The sequence below is a fragment of the Chrysemys picta genome, chromosome 7 (genome assembly GCF_011386835.1).
Source record: "Chrysemys picta bellii isolate R12L10 chromosome 7, ASM1138683v2, whole genome shotgun sequence".
NCBI classification, from domain to species: Eukaryota; Metazoa; Chordata; order Testudines; family Emydidae; genus Chrysemys; species Chrysemys picta.
In genome coordinates, this window is record NC_088797.1 from 100,215,713 (window position 1) to 100,234,917 (window position 19,205).

Below are 19,205 nucleotides of genomic sequence, written 5' to 3' on the forward strand. Positions count from 1 at the left end.
AAATAATCATTAGTATTTAATGTAATTGGCAGACAATTGGATACAAATGAGTTTCCAAGAGAAGCCGCCACAAGTCTGAATACCGTGTTTGAACTTTTGAAACAGTATGACGAGGATTCTTCAATTTCAGTTCTTGATGAAAAGTAAGTTTTATTGGTCATAGTCCTCTGAAAGCTCACGATGAGCCTGATTCTGCTCCCATTGAAGTCCATAGCAGAATTTCTATTGATCTTTGTGAAAGCAGTTATTCTTAATCATTATTTGCAATAGCACCTAGATGTTCAAATGAGGGATCAAGGTCCAATTTTGCTAGATTAAACAGCCCTGTAGTATCAAATATCTTTTCCCTGTGTGTAGGTACTTATAGACCATGATTAAATCTCCTTTTAACCTTGTCTTTGATAAATTGAATAGATTGAGCTATTTAGTCTCTCAATTTAATACAATTTTCCAGACCTAAAACATTCCAGCTCTTTTCTGAACCCTCCCTAATTTTTCCAACATGCTTTCTGAAGTGCAGACACCACACTGGACCCAGTATTCCAGCAGTGGTCTCACCAATGTTGTATACAAAGGTAATATCTTCTTTTTACTCTTCATGCTTGATATTCTCTTATTAATCCATCCAAGTACTATCTTAGCTACGTTAGCCATAATTTGCACTGGAATTTCATGTTCATTCAATTATCGTTCAGTCCTCCTTAGGGTCACAGCTTTCTAGAATGCTGCAGTCCCCTTCCTGTAAGCATAACCTACATTCTTTGTTCCAAGATATATGACCTTACGTTTGGCTATAGTAAAATGCATGACATTTGATTGCACCATGTTTGCCAACTGACCTGGATCGCTCAATATCAATGATTTGACCTCATTATTTGCCACCTTGCCTGTCTTTGTGTTATCTGCAAGCTTTATCAGCAATTATTTTATATTTTCTTCCAGATCAGTGAAGATGATGATAAGGAATAGTGTTGGGCTAAGAACCAGTCCCTGCAGGATCCCATTAAAACACCCTCACTGGTTGATAATTTCCCATAGACAGTTTCATTTTAGTATTGATCAGTTAGCATGCTTTTAATTAATTTACTGTTTGCTTATGTATAGTGCTAGTATTAAATCTCAATGGCTTGCAGTATTAATTCAGATACCTTAGAGAAATCCAGGTGAGATTTATCACCTTAATCAAGGAATTATATCAAGTTAATTGTATGAGACAAATGATCTTTTAATTATTTTAATTTTTGCAGAATTCCTTTGCTTCTAGAATTGGCTCGTCTTTCTTTGAAGTTAAATTGTATCCAACTTGCATTTGATTGCATACATGATTTGAAGAGAGCTGGGATTAAAGTAAGTGTTAGGATTACACTGCTCTAATACTTTATTGTAACTATGCTTCAAAACAATTCTGTATGCATTGAGGCCTATTCTCACATTGAGGTACTGATGTAATTAGCCCTCATTAATATGAATAGGAGTTACTTGCATAAATTTTCTATCCCTAAATTAGAGAAAAGATGAAGAAAAAGAGTTTAGCTCACAATAGTTAAAAGAATAGTTTTGTTAAATAAAATGTTAAATACAGATTCTTGTCCATATTTTGAAACTGTCTCCTGTGGAATGTCTTAATTGGGGATACCTCCAAAACTCCTCATGTGGGAGATATCTCTCTCTCAAAATGATGTCTGCAGTTTTAGAAAAGATTTAACCAGTCCACCTTTGGAAGATTCTGTCAGCAATCTATATGTAAGCTATAAAAGCAGTGATATTTTACTTAATATTCACGTCACTCTTTTTGAATAAAATATTGTGTAATCAATCTCAGTATACAGCAGGTGGATTCCAGCCCTGCTGAGAGGGAAGTGGGGCATTCATCTGTGCCAAGGTTAGGCTGTTGGTTAGGGTTAAGGTATGGGGCAGTTCAAGAGGGGCTTACCAAAGACATACCTCAGGTTATTCAGTCTTCTTGGTACTGGGAGGTTATAGGGTTATTCCTTCAATGAACGCACAAGTCTGTATAGGCTGTGAAACCAGCTGTTCTTGCTATCCCCTCCCATTGCTGAATTTGAGGGGTTGAGTCCTGCTCCTTCCCCAAGCCTCTTCTCCTGACATTTTATTGTTTTAATTATTATTATTCTGTAGTAATTAGATTATGGTGGCAAACAAAGTGTATACCTAGGGGATTGGAGCGGAGTATAGTGAGTATTGTGTGCCTGTCCTGCATGCTGTCACTATAACTGTTGGCCTGGGTGGGTGTTTGTCCCTGTCCACTCTCACCTCCAGACTGGCTGAAGGGGTCTCTGGTGTTTATTCTTTCTGTCCCTTTATTGTCTACCACTGCACATAGGGAGCCCTAAAGTTCTCAGACATTATAGTGCAGAAGATCTGCTGTTCCTGTGGGGCAAGAGGGGGGATTTACAGATTCAAAAACTATGTCCCTCTCCCCAAAGTGTGTGTATAGGGGCACGTGTCACAACCAATATTATTAAGGTTGCCTGGTGATTGCCATTATAAACCCCTGTTTTCAGTTGCTTGTAACTTTACCAAACTTTAACCGTTGAGGCTGAAATTGTCCATGTTAGCGGTCTACCTCAGGCTGATTGTTTTTTGGTGTTGTGTTTTGTTTTGTTTTTGATGTTTTTTAATTTCAACCAAAATGGTTTGGCCATTTCCAAGAATGAGGGTAGGGAAAAATAAAGTTTGCAAAGCTCTTGCACCCCTCCTCCCCCATGCTTTGGAATAGCGGCTTGAAATTTGGCAACAGGGGGTGCAGTCAGTGATGTGTCTTTTTACTGCCCCAAGAAAATCTGCCAAAATTTGGCCAAATCATGATTCACCCAAAGACTTTGAAAAATCATGGTTCATCCAAAATTGCCAAAGATTCCATCCTCACTGAGCATGCTTGAGCTTCTCACAGCTCCTAGTGCTGACTAAACTGTGCATGCACCATCCCCTACAGAGTGACTGAACATGCTCCTGCCCTTCATAGCTCCAGCATGTGAGCAGGTTGTAGCATGCACCATCGCCACAGAGCGACGGAGTATACTGCAGCCCAGGGATATGGGGCAAACCTGCACTTTCCTTGTACTGGCTGCTTCTGGCTACTCTGGGACAGGATGGGTCTGAGCACTAGATCTGAGAGCAAAGAGCCTGATCATCTATGCTTTCGGTGAGACACTTGCTGTCACTCAGGCAGTGCGGAAGAAAGTGTCTGATTTAAATGCAGTGGGGGCCAAGTGTCGGACCTAGGGCATTGTGGGGATGGACTGGGGGAGTATATTGGGAGCAGGAGCCTAGTGTATAAAGACTGATCCTGGTTGGGCAAGGAGACTGGGAGCTGGGGAGTAAAGTATGCTTGGTGGAGGGGGGCAATGAGCTAGTGGGCACTCGGGGGAAAACTGAGATCAGACGAAAGTTTGTTGAATCAGAGAAATTTCTGCAAAGCATTTTATTTTTGATGAATCAGTATTTTCTGTTGAAATTCTGTTTTGTCAGAAAATTCCTGATCTGCCGTACTATTGAGAGACCTATTGGAATAATTTTTCATATAGATTTTAATTTTGCACCTTTCCGAAGCAAACATCTGCATCAAATATCAACAATAGCATTGGAGCCCATCCAGCATGTAAAATCAGATAATTTTGTCCAGTACCAGCTCAGAAGCAGTCAACCATCATTCTTGACTCTTTTGTCTTACACTTGAGAATTGTATGTTTTAGATGTAATAGAACAGGGTTATCAGTTAAAAGGTTTAATTTAAACTGTCAAAGTAAAATCACAAAGTTAGGAAAACGAAAGTTTTCAAAATAAAACCAAATACCAGTACTCCTAAGATGTAAACTAATGGAAAAAGAATTAAATGTACCTGTCCTTTTCAATCAACACAAAATCTTTGGTGTTTCCGTTTGCTCTTTCTACTATACTTAGCAAACATAATGGGTTGAATTCTCCTAGTTGCCAAATCCTCTTTGTGAACCTTAAATAACTGGAGATGGCCACTTAAGAATTCTCTCTATACTAGCATGTCCATCTCCTGTGCCAGCTTCTCCCAAAGTCTGCAATTTATATGAATGGGGGCGTCGGGGGAGGGGGCGGGGATAATGTTTACTCCAGTGGCTCCAATCCTTCATTTCAGCGGGACAGCGTGGGACTTCACTAGCACATCTGTTTGCAAGATTGGGGTCTAAATCACTATACTTGTAATTAATTTTACAAATATATTTTATATATTTATATTTTATAGGAGCCTGGGAAACTGATTGAAATAGAATGCCTGGAATGTGAATATGAAGTCCAGAAACTTGGCACTAAAATTGCAACCTATACTAAAGGTGTTGTTGAGGTATGTTCTTTAATTAGAACTAATTTGTATGAAGGTGAACATTAACTTTCTGTTAAATTTGCCAAAACTTGCACATTAACTGTGTCTCAATCTCATGCAACTTTGTAAAAAAAAAAAAAACAACCCAGATCATTTTCAGTTTTTTCCATTAATTTTAATATATTATCTTTCTAATGGGCATGAAAAAAAGAACATTGGGTGAAATAAATAGAATCCTCTGTTCTGCCATGATATCTATAATTCGGTATAACAGGGCCATATCATATTGTTCCACAAGAACGAACCAAATTGTCTGGTTATACCAAAAGAACGATAGGAGACATTTGATATGGTTTTAATCATGCTGCAGCTCTATTAGATGTCTTGGACTACCTGGCAGATAAAAGTGTACAGTGGAGGTAACCCCATGTTTATAGAATAACTTCCCAGGGGGCTTCCACCAACCACCCTCTCTTTTTCCATCCAGGTCCCCTAGCCAACCCATTGCTGGCACCTTACCATCCACCCCCCCTTGTAGGAGGGTTAAGGTGGGCTATAAGAAAGGGGGTTTGGCTCCCTGCTGTACCATTCATCAGAACCCCAACTCCTCTCCATTCCCGTTCCATTCATTTGACCAACATCTCCTTTTAAAGTCTTTTACCAAGCCATTTATCTGGTCACTGTACACCTTCCCTAAGGAATACCTGCACTGGACATCTGCCCCACACTTACATAATGAGTTGTGACATATAGCCTAACTCCCTTCATGCCACACGTCAACAAAGCTCTCCCCGAAGCTACTGTGGGGAAGGCAAGAAAACCCCAACTTCACCTAGGCCAATTTGGTAATAAGAAAAAAATTCCTTCCCAGCCCCCCTAAAAAGGGTCTGCTAGCGCAGTGCCTATAACAAATCTAGACCAAACCTGGTACTTCACCACCTAAAGGGGAAGAAGGGTGGGTGCTGCCTCCATCTGCTCCATGTAAAAGGGGGCTTCACCACACAGGCTGTGCCTTTTAAGCCCTTATGTCCATCTGGTTCCCAGGAGATGAGTTAGTGTCACCATACTGGCCCCTTGTCCCCTTCTGCAGCAGTTTGACCTCTCCCTCGCCTCCCGTAAAGCATTGTTCCCTTCATTTGGCCAGCCAGCCAAATTCTCCCCTGCTTAAAGGCATGCAGTCACTGGCAAAAAGGGGACAAAGGAATGCTGTGTCATACTCATATTTTTCATCATATCTAGGGAAACTATTTGCATACACATTGTGATGGGTTTGGTCACAGAGACCCCCTTGGGACTGTCGCCTGACGTGCTGGAATTACCTCTTAGCCCGTTTTCCCTGTCAGCTCGGGACTCCAGAACCCTGCCTTTTTGAGCCAGACACACTGCTGCAACACAGACCCAGGTCTGGTCCACGCCCCCAAAGCTGCAGACTTTAATCAAAAACTGCTCAGCAAGTCACCTATCTCCAGCACCCAGACATCCACTTCCCAATGGGATCCAAACCCCAAATAAATCCGTTTTACTCTGTATAAAGCTTATACAGGGTAAACTCATAAATTGTCCGCCCTCTATAACACTGATAGATATGCACAGCTGTTTGCTCCCCCTAGGTATTAATCACTTACTCTGGGTTAATTAATAAACAAAAGTGATTTTATTAAGTATAAAAAGTAGGATTTAAGTGGTTTCAAGTAATAACAGACAGAACAAAGTAAGTTACTAAGCAAAATAAAACAAAAAACGCAAGTCTAAGCCTAATACATTTAAGAAACTGAATATAAGTAAATCTCACCCTCAGAGATGTTCCAATAAACTTCTTTCACAGACTAGACTCCTTGTTAATCTGGGTCCAATCCTTTCCCTGGTACAGTTCTTGTTAGTTCCAGCTCAGATGGTAACTAGGAGTTTTCTCATGACTGCAGCCCCCTTTGTTCTGTTCCACCCCCTTTTATAGCTTTGGCACAAGGCGGGAATCTTTTGTCTCTCTGGTTCCCCACCCCTCCTTCTAAATGGAAAAGCACCAGGTTTAAGATGGATTCCAGTTCAGGTGACATGATCACATGTCACTGTAAGACCCCCCAAGCCTCCATTTTTTCCGGTCTGACTCACAGGAATACAGGAAGACTTATAAGTAAACAGAGCCATTTACAACCAATTGTTCTAGTTAATGGGAGCCATCAAGATCCTAAGGCACCATTAATGGCCCATACTTTGCATAGTTACAATAGGACCTCAGAGTAATACTTCATATTTCTAGTTTTAGATACAAGAATGTTACATTTGTACAAATAGGATGAACACACTCAGTAGATCATAAGCTTTGTAATGATACCTTACAAGAGACCTTTTGCATAAACCATATTCCAGTTACATTATATTCACACTCATAAGCATATTTCCATAAGCACATGGAGTGCAAGTCACACACATTAAGAGCCAGATTTTGCAAATACATGCATAAAGGAGTAACTTTATTCCCATAGGTAATCACTTTGAGTTCAATGAGACTATACACGTGAGTAAAGTTGCTTCTGAATAGAAGTGTTCACATGTTTGGAACCTAAAATATCAGTCACTTATTTCAATTATTGAATAATTAGAAAAAGACATATCAGTGCTATTATCATTTGAATAAATACAATAGAAATTTAGATATATTTAAGAAGTATCCACAAAACAAATGGATGTAACTAAATTTCTTTTTAGTTTTTACTGTGTTAAAACTCAACTGAAAGCTAAGAACTTGTGAATTTCTGCGGCAGAGCCCTATTTATGTAGGCTGGGATTTTCAAAGAGCTCTGTGTTGGCTTCCCATTGAAGTCAATGGGAGTTTTACCATTGATTCGAATGGAGCGGAGTTAAGCCAACACTGATTCCTTTGGAAAATCCCACTTATAATGTTTCTTCTCTTCCTTCTACCCCATATTAGAACCTCAGCAGCTGATGAATCTACTAAATCCTCAAAATTCACAAATAATCCACAATCGTGGATTTCTATTATCATAGGCAATAGGGATAGACAGACAGGCTCCTGGCTGGGTGTGGCAGTAGCTGTAGCATTATAGAGTACCTAAAATGACATTCTTTAGCAGTCAAAATGAGACTTAAAAAAAAAAGAATTCATGTACTGTGCATGAAATACGGGGTACACGTGAGGTCCGTGAAAGTTTCATAAATCACAAATGATTTGCTAAATATTACTGTAAAACTGCAATTTTAGGTTCTTTCCAACAGAAAACAGCCTCTGTAGTTTCTATTATATGCATATATAATCAATGTGAAGTAAATTTTTATTTACAGACTCAGCTGAAAGTGATAAGAAGACTTGAACAAGCATTGCAACATGCAGTTCGACTGGGAGACCCCAATGTTATTCAGGTGGTTTGTGCTACGCAGTGGAATCTTTGCCTGCCACTGCTACAACACAATTTACATCAACATGTACGAAAACCATTAATATCTGTTGCTGATATCTTAGAAAAGATTGACAGGTAAGTTACTATGATATGTATGTTATTTGTTACTTTCAAAAATAGTGTTAATTTGACAGCAAATGTAAAGACCAAAAGGTAATTATAGGCATCAGTAAAAGATGGTTAAAAATAATATTGAAACAGAACACCTAAATAATATTGCATTCCTAGGATAGCCTTCCCTTATTTAGATGTCAAACATCTTTGAAAACTTTCCCAACAGATCATAATAAATGAAACTATCTGGATAATCTGTATCTCACCCTATCTACCACTAAAATGCAGCCTTCTCTCGAATGAAATATCACAAATGATTAATGGCATACAGAAACACAACAGTGTAGGACAGGAAGTGAGGAATAATGTATCCAATCGAAATTATATTGTGTCATCATAATGTGATGAAATATGTTGGAATATGGCCTGAATTCTGACATGAACATCCCTGCATTTGGGAAAAATTATGTACAATATATAGTAAGTCTTTGTTTGATTGCACATGTCCATTCCACCATAGGGGTTTGTGCACCCAGCTCACTATTGTTGAAGACTTTCTTCCCTCTGTGTCACCTGTCAGGGTGGAGTAAGCACACACTGCTGCCTTGTGCTACTATGCATGGGTAGAACAGGTGGAGTGGCCCTGAACCCACCCATCAATTCCTTCTTACTGCTCATGGTGGTTGTTAGAGGTGGTGTTCTTTGCCTTTGCAAGTCCTTCCCTCTTTCTTGTACATAGTATCTGTGTATTATAATTCTAGAGTAGAATTCAAACCAGAGTCTGAAGGTTTCTCATAGTTTTAAAGTTAGATTTAGAGTTAATTTTTAGTTTTTGATAGTTTGGAATCTGTGGTTCCTGCCTGGATATTGGGACTGTGTTGCGAAGCGCGACTTACCCCTGCGGCGCCTCCTGCTGGTACCTTCTGGAAATTAGCTCGCCAGCCCTGGAGCGCCCTCTGCAGGCCGAAGTCTCACCACTCGCTGCTTCTGGACCCCATGTCCCTCCCGGACCTGGTGTCCCAAGGCAGTACACCTACTCTCAGGGTCTCCCCACCCAGGGGAACCCCCACCCACTATTCCCACCTCGCTTCAGTGGGGCGAACTGGGGCGGACTGCAGTCTAATTGCCACTCATCACAGCCAAGGAGGGGTTTGGACCTGCTGCCTCTGCCTAGCCTTGGGCTGTCCCCTGTAACCCCAGTAACCAGTGTTTGGCCTTATACTAGGCCGCAGCCTGAGGGTTTCCAGGCTGTTTGCTCCCCAGCTCCCTTGGCCTTCCCCCAGACCTGCTCCACTCTAGGTATCTTCTCTAGCTCCCCAGCAGCCAGGCCCGTCCCTCTCTACAGGCAGAGAGAGACTGTCTCTCAGCCTCTGGCCCTCAGCCCTCTTATAGGGCCTGGTTGGGGCATGGCCCCCAGCTGAGGCTGCTTTCCCCAGTCAGGCCCGCTTTTCCTTCCCTGCCACAGCACTCTCCCTGGGCTGTTATAAGCCTTTTAAGGCAGGAGCGGGTGACCACCCCACTACAGACTGGTACCAGGGTCATGCCTTAGTCTCCAGATTGCAAGTCTTGTTGCTCTTGCAGCAAATCAGTGCTTGTGAGTGACCTCATGCCAACTGTCTTAAGTGCCTGGGGGATATTTTTCAGAGTTTTAAGCCCTGTTCCAAGAAAGACAGGGCTGCCAGACTCAAGTTTCACTTAATGGAGTCAGTGTGCCGACCACCATTGGAGCCTTCCTGCATCTATTAGGCATACTCTCCTGGTTTGTCTGAGTCAAGAGACAAGTCCTTCATCACCGGTACCAAAGAAGAAATGCTGTAAGACTACTAAGGATTTGGTACCAGAGAGTTCAAGATCCTCACCACAGATGTTGGATGCAGGCAAAGGCATGGAGCTGCACTCGAACAAGAGGCGCTCCTCGGGACAGTCCTGGAGTCCAGGCATGTTGTTATCCCGAGAGCCTAGGATGGGCCTATCAAGACTGAAACCTGAAGTGTCTGCCTCATCATTGTCAGCCCAACTTTTGGTACTGCAGGAACACGAGTCTTTCCTGGTGCCATCTACTCCTGAGGCATATGCTGCAGGTGGGAAGTTGATAGACTTGTCAGTACCGGTTTCCCTGGCTGCTCCAGACTCCCACCTGGTACTGGTGTCTAAAGTACCGAAGTCTACTGCTCCTATTCCAGCTCTGGCTCGCCATGTAGTACCATCAAAGTCTTCAGTTAACGTGCCTTTCAGATTGGTACCAACTAGAGGGAAACCGATTATGATTTCACTGGCAGTTCCATCTCCAGGCTCTGGCTGTAGCTCCTTGACAGGATTTGCCCCTTCTTGGTCAGAGGAAGCAGACTCTTCATCTGATTCTGAGTTTGGCTCTTACATGTCACAACCCAGGTATGTACAGCAGTCCCCAGTGAATGCCTACCCATCCTGGTTCCACCCAGAGCATCAGTATTGTCCACCACACAAGCATGAATGACTTGAGCATAATTGGGTCCCAATGTCATATCAGTGGCTTTTCTGGAACCCTTGGGGTTTTCCTCTGCAATCAAGGTCATCCCTGCATCCTTCACACTCTGCATCTTAAACTAGGCATCAGGACCATCTGCACCAGGGACACCATCTGTGCACCTCTGGTATTGGACCCAGTACTGTACACAAGGAAATTCCTTCTCAGGATCTTCCCTCAGAGGAGTCAGAGGAGGCTATACCTCAACAGCCTTTGCCTTCGCTTCCTCGCCAGATGAGGCGGTAGTAGCAGAGTCTGTTTTTCTCCCATCTGATGACTACAGAGCTTATCAGGAGTTGTTGAAGAGGATGGCTGCGGATCTTGATATCCAGCTGGAGGAGGTCCAGGAAAAGTCACACATGCTTGTGGACATTTTGACCTTGGAGGGTCCCTCTACAGTAGCTCTCCCTATTAATGAGGTTTTTCTTGAACCCAATAGGGAGCTTTGACAGACCCCATCTTCCCTTCTCGCTACAGCTAAAAGGGTGGAGAGGAGATACTGTATGCCCTCATGTGGGTTTGATCATGTGTATAACCACCCCCCTCTGGGCATCCTGGTTGTCATGGCTGCTAATGAGAAAGAGAGACAGGCACCAGGTGTCAATTCCAAAAGGGAAAGAGGCAAACACATTGGACCTATTTCGAAGGAAGCTTTATTCCACAGGAGGTTTACAGCTTAGATTTGCGAACCAGCAGGCTCTGCTGTGTTGTTACGATTTTAGTCTGTGGGGTAATATTTTAAAGTTTAGACAGGCTGCCTGACAAAATGAAACAAGAATTCCCTGTGATAGTGGATGAGGGTGAATTAGTTGCCAGAAAGGTTCTATAGACCTGTCTAGATGCAGCTGAGTCTGCAGCATAGGCCATGACTTCTGCCATCACTGTGCTGCAGTGTTCATGACTGCAGGTGTCTGGTCTCCCTCCAAGGTGCAGAAAACTATTCAAGACTTTCCATTTGAGAGTCCTTCACTCTTTTCAGAGAAAATGGACTGTAGGTCCATAGCTTCAAGGATTCAAGAGTGATGCTTAAGTCTCTCGGTATCTACACACCAGTGACAAAAAGAAATCAATTTTGCCCACAGCAGCTCCACCAATATCTGTCTTTTATGTCTTGTATCCAAGACCTGTCCAGAAAGAGGGGCAGAAGTCACAAGAGGAATCCACCACTTCCCTCCTCTTCTGCAGCGGTCAGTTCATCTAGACGAACTGGCTCTTCTAAACAAGTCAACAAGCGTGTTAGTCGAGGACAGCCTCCTAGTCCCTCTCCTTTCTCTCTATTTGCCAACCACTTATCCCACCTCTTAAGCGATTGGGCCCACGTTAACATAGATCAGTGCGTCGTAAGCACGGTGGAAGTGTGATACACTCTTTAGTTTGTTTCCCTTGTTTCCACTTCTCTTCCCTGTCCCTCTTCAAGAACCACTCTCACAACTTCTACTGCAGGGGGTGCAATCTCTCCATCATGTAGGAGCCATTGAGGAAGTTCCCACATTGCTCAGTGGAAGTGGTTTAGTTCCCGTTACATCCTTATTCTGAAACCAAAAGGGGGGCTTAGACCCTAATTAGATCTAAGAGAGCTAAACAAATTCCTGAAGAAAATACAATTCTGGATGGTCATTCTGGCTTCAATTATTCCTTCCCTTTACCCCGGGATTGGTATGCTACCCTTGGTTTAAAAGACACACACTTCCACATGGCGGCCCATCAGAGCCATTCGAGGTTCCTCAGGTTTGTAGTGAGCAGATCTCACTACCAATTCATAGTGCTACTCTTTGGCCTGTCAGCAGCTCCTTGCGTTTTCATGAAATGCATGGCACTAGGAAGGTTCCTATAAAAGTCAGGAGTCCATGTGTTCCCTTATCTGGATGACTGGCTGGTGAGAGACTGGTCCAAGTCTCAGATACCATTCAGTGTATCCATTATCCAGTCCAACTTCAATGCACTGGGGCTGCTAGCCAACTTCTACAAATTGATTCTGAATACTGTACAGAATATAGAATTCATTAGAGCAGTCCTGGACTCAACGAAAGCCAACACCTTCCTTCCGCATTTAAGATTCTAGGTTACTGCTCTAAAGGCAGAGTGTGAAACTGCCTCAACCTCCTATGGCACATGGTAGTGTGCTCTTATGTAGTACAGCACGCCAGGCTAACATCTCAGAAAATGTAAGGGGTGGTTAGTGTCAGTTTATTCACTGGTTTGTCATAATTTAAACATGGTGGCTCATATACCAGTACACATTTTATACTACCTGGATTCCTTACAAGTTTGTGTGAGATTCCCCTTTGCTCCACTCCACTTTAGTTACAGACACTTCAGTTCTGGATTGAGTAGCTCATATTGGATTCCCACAAACATAAGGGCTTTGATTGGCACAAGACTTGAAAATGCTTATAAATATCAGGGAATTGAGGGCTATCCATTTAGCTTGTTTGGCCTTCCTTCCGCACATCGAAGGAAGGAATCTGCTGGTGCTAATAGACAATATGGCAGCCATGTTTTATGTAAACAGCCCAGGAGGAAGTTGGTCCATTGGATTGTGCCAAGAGGTGAGTGCTCCCATCCATTATGTCCTGGACTATTTTTTGTTCCTGAAACAAGTGTTGGCTTTTAGTTCCATCATGTGTCATCTAGTGGCTATCTTGGCTGTCTGTCCTTCTATGGGTAACCTCTCTATTTTTTCCAGCCCAATGTCTGCAGGTGTTTAAAGAGTCTCAACAGGTTTTGCTCACAGGTAGAGGACCTTATGCCCCTGTGGGACTTATACCTATACTAGCAAAACTGATCCCTTTGAGCTGCTGGCATCCTGATTGCGGTTGTCAATGAAAGTGGCCTTTTTGATAGCCATTACTTCAGCAAAGAGAGTTGGGAAGTTATTGGCTCTGATATCTGAACCTCCTTACACTGTTGACTATAAAGACAACGTTTATTTTCACCCTTACCTGAAGTTCTTTTCTAAGGTGGTTTCCAATATTCATATTTCTCAAGCAATTTTCTTACCTAATTTCTTTCCAAAGCCTCATAACCATAAAGATGAGGAAAAGCTCTACACTTCAGACGTTAGAAGAGCTCTAGCATTTTATGTTGATCAAGCTAAGTAATTTAGCTCAACCTTGCAGCTGTTTTTATTGAGTTGCAGTCAGGACAAAGGGCAGTCCTGTGTCCTCCCAAAGAAACTCGTCTTGGATTTCTGCTTGCTCCAGCTTGTTTATACTACCAACTGGCTAATGTGACTCCCCCAAGTAGAATATTACCCCATGCAACCAGGTCTCATGCAGCTTCTGCAGCCTTTCTCGCTCATGTGCCCATCTTGGACATCTGCAAGGCGGCAACTTGGTCATCAGGCCATACGTTTGCCTCTCACTGTGCCATCTCTCAGCAAACCAAGGACGATGCCAGATTTAGTTGTGTGGTTCTCCAATCTTTGTTCAAGTAGACACCAAGCTCAACCCCTGTTTGACTGCAATAGAATGGACATGTGCAATCACTTGAAGAAAAAACAGTTAAACCTTCTTGTAAGTTGTTCTCTGAAATGTGCTGTATGTGTGCGAGCCACCGTATATTCCATGACTCCATCTTTCCCCACTTTATCAAAGTCTATCTGGTAAAAAGGAACTGAGGAGCAATCGGGGGGTCACTCTGCTCTTTATACCTAAGCAGAGTAGCATGAGGTAGCAAAGTGCTCATTGTATCCCAACAAGTATTGCTGAAGGAAGAAAGTCTTTGACAACTGTGTGCTGGGCTCACGCACACCTATAGTGAAATGGACATTTGCAACACATCTTGAACAACAGTTCTATAAAGGTTAGTAACTGTTTCTTCCAAGAGGTCAGAGCTTGACTATTACATCTCAGACAAAAGACAGCACTTCCTGCAGCCTAGTGTCCTCTAACACCACACTGGGGCATTGATTCATTAGTTAAAAGGGGGGGGGTGCCATGTATTGTATTGCCAGCACCGTTTTTTGTAGTAGTTGTGACATTGTCCTTAGAGGTTTCTTGTCCCATCCCTGATTCAGGAAGGTGCTTAATGACATGCTTAACTTTAAGTAACTGTGTAGTCACATAGGGTATGTTTACATGGCACTTTTGAAAATATGGCCATGTCATTTAGGTGCATAAATAGGAACTACTGAAAATCTGGCTCTTTTTTGAACAACTCTAGCAGTGATACAGAAGAAGCAACTCAACTGCAAGATTATACCGTTCTTTCTTGGTGTTGGCTCCTCAGGGCTAAGGAAAGCAAAATGTAGTAAATGGTTATGTTAGTTATTTCAGTATGATGATGTGACACAGAAAACATGCAAGGAACCGATAAGTTGAGTGAAGGAGTCTTTTTACAGACATTATTCATTTTTCAGACACATTTTTTTATAATTTTAATTCTAGACAGCTTTGTCTCTTACTGTTTTAAGAGTTTACCTATAAAATTGTCCAATTTCCTAGCTTGTTAATTTTGCTACGTTGCCAAGTTCATATGGAAATTGCTCATATTGAAGAAGATGAAGATAGAATAGAGGCTGCCATGGAACATTTTCAGAAGGCTATATATCTAGATAACAATGGGCAATACCAGGAACATCTGAAAATGGCTTTTCATCGTCTTCATTTATGCACTATGTTGTACAAGTCACCTGAGCGCCTAGAGGATCAAGCAATTATGATGATTGAACAGGTAATAATAAAAAACAATTTCATTTGTAGAAATATAAAGTTCGCTTATTAAACTTCTCCAAAGGAAATATTTTTTTATAATTCTATTTTAAGAGTTGTGTATATTCAAATCCAAGATTTCTAAGATAATTAAGTTTTGGCCTTTTGAGTAAATTCTTGCAAAGTTATTTAATAAATAACTGTTAATGTTAATCTTTACTGACAATATATAAAGGAGAGGGCAGCAGTTCTTATGCATCCAAATGGTAATATCATCCATACACCCATGTAGGGAGAGACTGCATTAGCAGGGCTTATGGGGAAAATATACTTGTGTATCGGCATACTGATAATATTCCATCCCATGTTTACGCTAAGAAGACTCATGTACAATAAAGGAGATAGAATGGCACATTAAGGAATGCTGCATTTCAAATCCCTCTGTGTTGACATACAATTGTCAATATTGGTGGACTGCTGTATTTTAGGTATAATTTGAACCACTATAGCACAGTTTGAGGACTCCAGCAACTTCTCTGATAACATCTCAGATAATTCAGCTGTGATAGTCCCCAAATAATCTGGTGTTTTAGGCACCAACAAAACCATATGTTTTGGATCACAGTACAGAACCATTTCTGTAGTCACTGCTGTTGACTATCTAGAATATTTCTTCATCCATTTTTATATTTAACATTTTGTTTCTCTCTAGAGTTTGTAAGTAGTCTGTTCATTAGTAACTAAAGAATCAGAAAAAAAACCATAAAGCCTTAATAATGTTAAAATCCATTTTATCCTTATGAATTGGATAGTGCAAGTGTTTTGCACTTTTACAGTATTTTCTGTTTACACTTCTCAAAGTACTTTACAAATGGGTCCATGTCAGTTTCCACAGAAACACATGAAAGGATTATACCCCAAATTTAAAATGACTTTATTTTGTATAAAAGAATATTAAGCTTCTTCCCCATTTGTTCTGCAAAAGTGGAGCTCAGCAGCTTACGGTTGGGTCTCTACATAGTTGTCAACTTTTAAAATTGTATTTCAAGGGTCAGTTGTCTAAATAAATTGAAGGCCTGTACCTTTAGAACCTAGCCCCTAGAGATTTTGTGTGGATTCTGGTGAATTTTAGCACTTATATTCTATTTTACAAAGATCAGCTGCTTAACCACCACAACCTCATGTGGGCCAGGTAATTATTTCCTCAGTTTTACAATTGGAGAAATGAAGACACAGAGAAGTTAAGTGACCTACCTAAAGCCACAGTGAGAGTCAATGTCAAAGTTGTGGATAGAAGACAGGAGTATATTGCTTCATCCGTTAGCCTGTGTTGCTTCTCATTTTACTGAGCTGCTACTGATGGTGATCACGGATCATAGTAGCTTGCTCAGCTGCAGGTTGGCTGGGAGGAAACTTGCAGCAGCCTTTGAACCATCAACCTTGGAGGCATTGCTTCCTGCAACTACAAACGAATTTGGGGTCTTCACAGAAATTCAGAGATCCTTGGCCATGGTTGTCATAGAACCTAGAATTCAGTGCTGAGCAGCTACAGTTGGGCTATGAATGTGATCTTTAGGACAAGTCAGTGACAAGCTTCCAATTCTAGTAACCAGTTTATATGGGGTTACAATTTCAAGGCTAGCTTCACAAGGAAGAAGTCTAGAAACATACTTTGTAGAGAAAAGATGAAAGCTGAGAGTTTCCTTTCGATCTGAAGGTCCAAATCAACGTGGGATGGATACATAGATGTAGGCTTTAAAGACCACAAAGATCACTTGTATATGTTGCTACTGGTCCATTAGTGTACGGATGTGCACACTCCGTACACTAATGGACTTCCCACATGTGGAACAGAAGCTGAAAATAATAATTTAATATTAAAATGCGAGGATTTCTGGCTGAAATTATACAAGTTTCCTGAAGGACCATATTGTCCTAAACATCTGCTCTCCCCTGGCAAGCCATGGCTCTCAGATTCCTGCAGACCACCAACCTGCATCATTTGCATGAAGGGACTTCCTTAGGCTGCATCCTTAGACCTGTTTTTGGAATAACTAATTTGCATTTGCTCCGCAGGTGCTGTGAAATGGACAACTGATGCTTTTTTGGTTGATATGTTGCATATTAATTCTCAATTATATTTGGTCATAACCAAACTGTTTTGTAGTTTTCTTTAAGTGAACAATTTTATTTTTGAGAATATATCATAGTGATAGTTCATACATTAAAAATTAAATATAAAATTCAGCCATGAATATGAGCAACATTAAAATGTAGCTACCTGCCTATGCTCTGAGTTACCCTCAAAATGTTCATGTCAAGGACCAAGGTTTCAGAGTAAGTCTAACCAATAATAACATTGTAGAACAGTACATAAGTGTTTCTGGATTGTAATGCAATTCCTGTGGTAAATAAGCCTGTGACCAGTGTTGTGGCTTATTTAATGGGTGAGATTTACAAACACCAATTTAATGAAAATGTACTTATTTTTAATACAATTGTGAATGTACCCATAACAGTTAGCCCTTCTCTTTATGTAGGCTAAAAAAGGGAAGCAGAAAGATAGTGTGAGGAAAAAGCGGTCTCTTTTGGTCAATGCAGGTCTTGCACTAGCTCCTGATGCATTTCAAATAGTCCTTGACAGTGAAAATGAAGCTAAAGGTAAGGTATGTTTGCTGTGATTAAAAAAGTCAAAAATTTGTCTGTTACTGATTCTTTACCCAGCCTGAAAGATAATTTGACCACTGGGGGCCAATGATAATGTTTAGAAGACTATATGTCTTTGGGTGAAATCATTGCCATAGTGGAAAAATTCCCATTGTCTTCAGTAGGGTCATCATGTTTTTGGAGGAAACCCTGTGCACATAACTGTGTGACGCTATAAACTTAGGCTCTCGACAAAAATATGATGTCTTGTATAATTTTATTTTAACACTTGTAACTGCAGAAGCTATTCCTAGTCATACATGGTAACTATTGAATGCTGTTTCAAGTTACTGTTTGACTCAATAATATTCTGTGGCATTGAAATACATATGTTCTTTATTACTTTCAGATTGTTGCCTCTCAATTTTGAGTGCTCTCTTATTTCTTTATTATGCAAAGAACTAAATATGAATTCACAGTTTGTCATCTAAAACACAGACCCCAGGATTTGAGCTCATTGCTTGTACATTATACCATGGACATTTTATCTCATGAAAGGCTACCCAGTCTTTCGTTAAACAATATCCATATGGAGATAGATTGTCCATACTATTCCAGCTGCTTTGTGCCACGCTAGCAGTACAAAGCACCTATAATATCAGTTTAAGCAGCCTTCTGTGGATTCCCCTCCTTTGCCACAGTGTAGAGATCATGTCCAAGGGAGAGGGAGCATAGCTAGGGAGTCTTTATGCCCTGGTGATCCCTGGCTGCTGGAGCAGGTGACTGGGACAATATTGGGCCCACACACACAATCCTATAGTAAACGCATTTCAGCCAAACCAGAACGTCCACCCCAGATTATTTTTATATGAAAAATAGAATTAATCTTTGAGTCAGTAATGACACAGAAGTAAGAGTGCCACCTACATATTCACTACTTCTACTTCCTGTAGCACCTCAGTTTCCTTCAAGCTCTCATCTTGTACTGACTATGCTTGGATTTACTTAATTTATTATACATGTTGAGATGATAGTCCAAAGTATTGTATCTTTAGTGTTTGGAAAACAGTCATACAGAGTATTAAACACCAAGAAATAATGTAAACCCATATAATACAATATCATTGCCATAATGTGTTGAGGCATTTTTTGAAGTGGGTGAGGGCTATCTTGTTCAAATAGCTTCTTTCACTTTATTTTAGATCATTAACTCTTGTAGGGGAAATGCAGAGGCTTGATCTGAGCTCTTGGCAGGTTAAAAGCTTTTCGATTAACATTTAATAAACTATTTGTATAAATAAGACATGAGCTTTAATTGAAGTAAATTCTACCTGCCATTGAACTGCAGCATGCATGCATCGTGAAGAGACATAAAGACACAAGTCATCTTAGATTTCCAGCGAATATATTTTTTTGAATTTTGGGTTTACTTGAGATTTGTAAATTTGTATCCAGAATCTCTCAAAATAAGTCACTCTTTTGCTTACATATTCATATGCTAGCCTTCAAATGTAGATAATCTGAATGATTAAGATCATTTTTGCAAAATATCAGCGTAGGCGGGTTGACTTTAAAATAAAATTTTGCAAGATGTTGTTTCTTAAAGGTTTACT

The 19,205-nt window shown here is 40.9% G+C and overlaps 1 protein-coding gene across 13 annotated transcripts in view; it reads left to right on the forward strand.

Moving 5' to 3' along the window:
* Nucleotides 1-19,205, forward strand: part of CFAP46 (cilia and flagella associated protein 46) — a 182,418-nt gene that overhangs the window by 22,619 nt on the left and 140,594 nt on the right. For 9 of the 13 annotated variants that reach the window (XR_010589285.1, XR_010589286.1, XM_042856763.2 and 6 more), the window contains exons 9-15: nucleotides 33-143; nucleotides 516-575; nucleotides 1,248-1,347; nucleotides 4,241-4,339; nucleotides 7,619-7,809; nucleotides 14,740-14,968; nucleotides 17,487-17,607. Coding sequence is in view for 11 of the 13 variants with exons in the window: in XM_042856763.2 (XP_042712697.2) it covers nucleotides 33-143; nucleotides 516-575; nucleotides 1,248-1,347; nucleotides 4,241-4,339; nucleotides 7,619-7,809; nucleotides 14,740-14,968; nucleotides 17,487-17,607 (911 nt within the window). In the remaining 2 variants the exon portion in view is untranslated. The remainder of the gene's footprint in view (nucleotides 1-32; nucleotides 144-515; nucleotides 576-1,247; nucleotides 1,348-4,240; nucleotides 4,340-7,618; nucleotides 7,810-14,739; nucleotides 14,969-17,486; nucleotides 17,608-19,205) is intronic. The other 4 variants (XM_065552129.1, XM_042856766.2, XM_065552128.1 and 1 more) reach the window with 1 other exon arrangement.